This window comes from Oncorhynchus nerka, linkage group LG18, assembly GCF_034236695.1.
Source record: "Oncorhynchus nerka isolate Pitt River linkage group LG18, Oner_Uvic_2.0, whole genome shotgun sequence".
Classification (NCBI taxonomy): Eukaryota; Metazoa; Chordata; class Actinopteri; order Salmoniformes; family Salmonidae; genus Oncorhynchus; species Oncorhynchus nerka.
The window spans coordinates 8,331,766-8,338,738 of NC_088413.1; the positions used below are offsets into that span (position 1 = coordinate 8,331,766).

The window sequence follows — 6,973 nt, forward strand, 5'->3', positions numbered from 1 at the left end:
AAGACATCACAATAAACTACCACATATTACAGTCATTGTGTTCTACTAAGGTCAGAAAGACATCACAATAAACTACCACATATTACAGTTATTGTGTTCTACTAAGGTCAGTATGACATCACAATAAACTACCACATATTGCAGTCAGTGTGTTCTACTAAGGTCAGTATGACATCACAATAAACTACCACATATTACAGTTATTGTGTTCTACTAAGGTCAGTATGACATCACAATAAACTACCACATATTGCAGTCAGTGTGTTCTACTAAGGTCAGTATGACATCACAATAAACTACCACATATCACAATAAACTACCACATATTGCAGTCAGTGTGTTCTACTAAGGTCAGTATGACATCACAATAAACTACCACATATTGCAGTCAGTGTGTTCTACTAAGGTCAGCATGAACATTTTCTGTTCTCATTTGATCCGGGTTTGTTTGTACAGATTGGATTGGTTGGGCTTAGTAATGAGGAAAATATATATCTTGCCAGAGCCAAGCCACTGGGCACAGAATGGTAGAATCAGTGTCCTTGCCAGAGCCAAGCCACTGGGCACAGAATGGTAGAATCAGTGTCCTTGCCAGTGCCAAGCCACTGGGCACAGAATGGTAGAATCAGTGTCCTTGCCAGTGCCAAGCCACTGGGCACAGAATGGTAGAATCAGTGTCCTTGCCAGAGCCAAGCCACTGGGCACAGAATGGTAGAATCAGTGTCCTTGCCAGTGCCAAGCCACTGGGCACAGAATGGTAGAATCAGTGTCCTTGCCAGAGCCAAGCCACTGGGCACAGAATGGTAGAATCAGTGTTGTTTCCCTGTAACTTCAACACATATAATCAACATGACGACGTTAAATCAAATCAAATCAAGGTGGGAAACTGAATGGAAGTCATCAAGGTGGTAAACTGAATGGAAGTCATCAAGGTGGTAAACTGAATGGAAGTCATCAAGGTGGTAAACTGAATGGAAGTCATCAAGGTGGGAAACTGAATGGAAGTCATCAAAGTTAACGAATTTCGGGAATGTTGGTATTTTTGTCACCCAACTTTTAGTCCAAAATGCAATTACTCAAATTGTAAATCAAAATTAGAAGTTGAACTGATTGATGTCAGTGCCCAGTGTGACCTCAGCCTCAGGGTCCCCTGACACAAGGCAGTTTCCCAGACCTGTGGAGGAAGAGGAGAGGCTGAACAAACCCACTGACAACAGTGATAGAGTAACAAATGGACAATCCCCCAAAAAACTCCACTGATTCTATAAAATGATAACTAACTAGGAGAAGAACCAGTGGGAGGTACATGACAAGCATAGACACGATGATCATTGAAATGATCCTGAAGGCCCTCAGCTTCATGTTGTTCATCCCTTCCCCCTCTCTCTCTCCTTCCCCCGGACCGGGACGTTTCAGAGCCCAGAGAACAGCCAGGCAGCAGAACAACATCACAGAAAGAGTAAGCAGGTTTAATATCAAAGTAAAGATCTTCCACCATGCAGATTGGTAATTACTAAGCAGATTTACAAAGCAGTAGCCAAGCACCATCATCCAGACAACACCACAACACCCCACCCTGTATCTCAGGGGTTTGTACTTCAGGAAGGTTACAGGGTGGACCACCGCCAGGTAGCGCTCCACACAGATACAGCACTGGAACAGAGGACGACCAAAGAGGTTGAAACCGGCAAAGAATGTCCCAACGCTCCATAAAGTGTCATTCTCTTGGATGAGATGATGAACAATAAACATCAGATTGGACAGGATGGAGAGGATCTCAGACACAGCCAGGTTGAGAGAGAAGAAGTCTGAAGCCATCGTCCCTACAGCTCCGGTCACTATCAGCCACAGGATGTAGACATTGGTGGGGAGACCCAGGATGAGGTTGATGGAGATGGCAGCAGTGTACAGAACATACTGGACATACTGGAAAGGAAGGTGGGGAGACCCAGGATGAGGTTGATAGAGATGGCAGCAGTGTACAGAACATACTGGACAGACTGGAAAGGAAGATGGGAAGACCCAGGATGAGGTTGATAGAGATGGCAGCAGTGTACAGAACATACTGGACAGACTGGAAAGGAAGATGGGAAGACCCAGGATGAGGTTGATAGAGATGGCAGCAGTGTACAGAACATACTGGACAGACTGGAAAGGAAGATGGGAAGACCCAGGATGAGGTTGATAGAGATGGCAGCAGTGTACAGAACATACTGGACAGACTGGAAAGGAAGATGGGAAGACCCAGGATGAGGTTGATAGAGATGGCAGCAGTGTACAGAACATACTGGACAGACTGGAAAGGAAGATGGGAAGACCCAGGATGAGGTTGATAGAGATGGCAGCAGTGTACAGAACATACTGGACAGACTGGAAAGGAAGGTGGGGAGACCCAGGATGAGGTTGATGGAGATGGCAGCAGTGTACAGAACATACTGGACAGACTGGAAAGGAAGATGGGAAGACCCAGGATGAGGTTGATAGAGATGGCAGCAGTGTACAGAACATACTGGACAGACTGGAAAGGAAGATGGGAAGACCCAGGATGAGGTTGATAGAGATGGCAGCAGTGTACAGAACATACTGGACAGACTGGAAAGGAAGATGGTAACACTTTATAATAACATTCAGTTAGTAAGACATTTATAAGACATTTACAAACAGTTTGCTAATTAATCATTATTCACACATTTCAATCCCTTATCAATGGTTTATTATTGGATGTTATTATAACTTTTTACCAGAAGGTGTTCAGAGAAGGAGGAGAGGAGAGTAGAGTTGCTGTCTACAGAGGTGTTCATCTCTTCTCAGTCGTTGGGGTCTGTGAATGTAAGAGACAAAACATTTCGATTTTGAAATAAGTGAATTTGTCCAAATACAATATGAAGAAAAATATTGTCTCTTGAGAGTACACTACCTGTCACTACCTGGTCTCTTCAGTGTTCAGTGTAGATCACCTGTCGTGTTCCTCAGACAACCCTGGTCTCTTCAGTGGTCAGTGTAGATCACCTGTCGTGTTCCTCAGACAACCCTGGTCTCTTCAGTGGTCAGTGTAGACTACCTGTCGTTTTCCTCAGACACTCCTGGCCTCTTCAGTGGTCAGTGTAGACTACCTGTCGTGTTCCTCAGACAACCCTGGTCTCTTCAGTGTTCAGTGTAGACCACCTGTCGTGTTCCTCAGACAACCCTGGTCTCTTCAGTGTTCAGTGTAGACTACCTGTCATGTTCCTCAGACAACCCTGGTCTCTTCAGTGGTCAGTGTAGACTACCTGTCGTTTTCCTCAGACACTCCTGGTCTCTTCAGTGGGTCTAAAGCTCTGCCTCTGACCCAGCCTTCACACAGGTGTGTATTTCCTCCCCAGCTTTTCCGACGAAAAACGCAACGCAAATCTAGGTCCTCCCCAAACCCATTATCTCATTGGATAGCATTGAGTTGGCTGTGTTGTTAACCATAATTTTGTCTGGTTTGTGATGGTGCGTCTAAAGCTCGGCCCTACCTTGGTGTGTGTTAGTTAATGGAGAAATGTATTCAGCCAGAACCAGATATGCAAACGTAGAAGCTGAAGGCCAGATCCAAACCAAACATGGACACAACATGTTCTGTAGCAGGGTTAGTCTGTGGAGTGGAATGTGATAGGGTGTAATAGGGGAAGAGGTGTGATAAACGCTGTTCATCATTTTCAATTGGTTGACAGATCGTAGTTGTGTTTGGTTTGAAACCATGCTGGACAACGCAAAGCAAATCTAAACCCCACCCCCTCAGCACTTGCTCTCATTGGACAGTTTTTACGCATCATTTAGTCTGGTTTGAATGTGCTCTAAAGCTCGGCCCTCCCTTCACACAGGTGTGTGTTACGTCATGGAGAAACCTATTGGGTCAGTTTGCTCCAAGGGGCCCATCAGACTCAGGAAATTTATTTTTTACACCTTTTGATTTAAGACCTTCTCAGTACTTGTTATTCAGACTTACCATGTGCAGGTGAGTAACCAGGTTTGAGGGTATGTCTACCTTTCACACACTGAATAAATATTATTTAAATCTCAGAAAATAGCAATTTGATCAGGGAGTTTTTCTTCAATTTGTTTTTCTAAAGCAATCCCTTTAAATACTGTTTACCTTTAATTAGAAATCAGCACAACATTAGAATGTAGCCAATGGAGAATGAGTTCAGTGAAAGAAAGCCATCAAAACTAATTCATCTCCATTTCTGAACCCATGCATAGCTAAAACAATGGATAGATGTTGACCTAAGAGTTGTGTAAAGTCGGTAGAATCTTGATTCAAAGCTGTAATGGCTGCCAAAGGCGCTACCACAGGCAAAACTCCAGTCTCAACGTCAACAGTGAAGAGGCGACTCCGGGACGCTGAAATACCAAATTAACTGGCCTGATGAACACAGGATGGCCGGGCAGTGATAGTGGTTCCTCTCCATCGCTCGTTGTGTTGATTTCATCATGTCCATTTGGTGATGTTTTTTTCACTGTTGAATCATATTGCAAATGCACATGCATTTGCAATATGTTTCAATGGGCATTTACCATCACGAATTTGTCATGCTCCAAAATCCTGCAGAAATGCCGAATTAACTGGCCCGATGAACACAGGATGGCCGGGCAGTGATAGTGGTTCCTCTCCATTGCTCGTTGTGTTGATTTCATCATGTCCATTTGGTGCTGTTTTTTTCACTGTTTAAATATATTGCAAATGGACAAAAGTCACCAGCAAGTCACCGTCCATCAGTCAATTAGATATCATTCTGACACCAAACTGATACAAACTGACACCACACCCACTTTTTCCAACTCGTTTAGAAGCCAACTATCACATACTTCAGAGCTGGCCCAAAATTTACCACGCCTTCTCTAGCTGCGGGTCCAGTTCTGACATTATGTGTAGGCCTATGTGAGGCGACCCCGAATCCCAAGTTTCGGCTCGATAGGTAATTTGGTGCCTGAGCAAGACCCTAATTGGTGCTGAAAATCCACTTTTTTCCATGCCTTGCTACGGGGTCCTTGAATGAGCTATCGGTCAGAAATGTTGGGGTCCGTCTATATGGGCCGAGGAGGTTGCAATGCACCTAGTCTTGCGACTCTGGGACATTTCTAAATGTCGGCATTTTCGTGATGCAAAAATGAATTGAAGTTATTGCAAATATACGAGGCTGTTTCTCGGTCCGAGAACCTTCTAGAGCCAAGTAACTCACCACGACCTAACCATTGACCTAAGGTCTAGAACAGGTTTCTAAAATTTCAGAACTCTAGGTCTCATGGTTCTTTTTTAGCTCGAACAAAAGTAACTATTGCAGGCACCGTCTGTCTCTACGCACCCCAATATGTCCCTCCTTCCAAGCTGTGTGTGTGTGTGATTTAGTTTTTATTAGAAATTTTATGGGAGAAATGACTGATTTACAGTTCATGGGGGTTGCCTAATCACACATATGATGTTTTGAAAAAATCACACCTTTTAACCCTTCGAAACAGCCACTATGACACCATTTAAGGCACTTTCGGTTGGCACAGGAAGCTATAAGTCAACACATATCCTGATTGGGGTATTCCTTTACAGAATCCTGAGTTTTAAGTGTTTTCGTTAAGAACTGACCGATTTACACAGGGTTGAATGCACTATTTATCACAAACTGCTGGTTGGGTATGGAAAAACACTTTTAGGGTGATTTTAACCACTTCCGGTTGCTTCAGGAAGCTTAGAATCGACACAGGTAGACCTCATAGTGTCCTTATGGACTGTCATTGAAGACAGGTTCATAAGACATTCATAACCCACATAGGCTTCAGGTTGACTTAGAGGAGCAGGCAATGTATTCCTATGGGGAGAGAAGTCATTGTAATCTGTGAGATCAAAAAGCCCTGATTAACTGTTAAGGATTAATGCCACACGGTCAAGGTTAGGCTTACACAGATCGGGAGGACCTCAGGAACGTACCTGAGGTCGAATTGTGCTTCACACCCCAACGGTTCTCTCACTGTCACCCAAAAGCAAATTACATTTAGAGCCAGGCTTCATTTTGGGCCTACTTTTTTCACGGTCTCTGCACTCAGAGCGACCTACGATCAAGCGGAGCATCTCGTTGAACTCGGCACGGTCTAGAGAATATGGAAATGCCATTGCAGGCTCTGTGTGTCTTTAAGCACCGCACTTTGTCACTACATCCTTGCTGTGTGTGTGTGAGAGAGAGTTTTTTTTACATCTGTTGGGAGAAATGACTGACTTACAGTTCATGGGGGTTGCCTAATCACACATAAGAAGTTTTGAAAAGATCTGACCTTTTTAATCGTTCGAAACAGCAGCTATGACACCCTTTTAAGGCACTTCCGGTTTACACAGGAAGCTGAAAGTGAACACATTTCCTCCTTGGTGTAGACAATTATAGAATTTTGAGTTTTAAGTCTTTACGTTAAGAACTGACTTATTTACGGAGGGTTTAGTGAGTGTGTGTTATTTCAGAAAATCCCAGAAAATCTCAGAAATCTCTCAGAGCTCCGAAGCCACTTTAAAAAGATTCGTATGAACACGCTGCAACTGTATCTGTAACTGTTTTTTTTTTTAACTATTTTTGAACATCACCAATTTGACATTGTACGATTTCTCTTAAATGACGATAGATAAATGGCTGGTTCTTTTTTTATTGACACCGTACGTTCCTTTACTTTAATGTGAAGTGGAAAAATTATTGCTCTATTTTCATTTTGGACCTTTAATCCCAGAAAAATGGCCATAACTCAAAAACCGTTGAGGCCTAGACGCCATCTTGTTCGGGGCCAACTGCTCATTATGCAAAACCTATGCTTACCAAGTTATCGGTTTCGAAATATTTTCCGTTAAGGAGATAAGGCAACGTCGTGATTCGTGATGTTTTGTACATTTGCAATATGATTCCATTCGCCCTTTTGCGGGATTTACCGGGACAGCGGAAAAATGACCAAAATTTGATTATTTTATAAAACGGAAACC

At 43.4% G+C, this 6,973-nt stretch overlaps 1 protein-coding gene across 1 annotated transcript; it reads right to left on the reverse strand.

Moving 5' to 3' along the window:
• Positions 1-1,140: 1,140 nt before the first annotated feature.
• On the reverse strand, positions 1,141-6,127 carry LOC135561984 (C-C chemokine receptor type 8-like). Its single transcript, XM_065004518.1, has 2 exons — positions 6,071-6,127; positions 1,141-1,926 (listed from the first exon to the last, which is right to left on the reverse strand). Exons 1-2 carry the CDS (start codon positions 6,125-6,127, stop codon positions 1,141-1,143), a joined length of 843 nt encoding a protein of 280 aa, XP_064860590.1.
• Positions 6,128-6,973: the final 846 nt, after the last annotated feature.

Excerpts from the sequence above, each read along its gene's own strand:
- LOC135561984 (XM_065004518.1), bottom strand. The coding sequence starts at position 6,127 with ATGGCATTTCCATATTCTCTAGACCGTGCCGAGTTCAACGAGATGCTC. Across the intron at positions 1,927-6,070 it reads ACGAGATGCTCCGCTTGATC|TATGTCCAGTATGTTCTGTA; the intron begins GTAGGTCGCTCT and ends CTTCCTTTCCAG.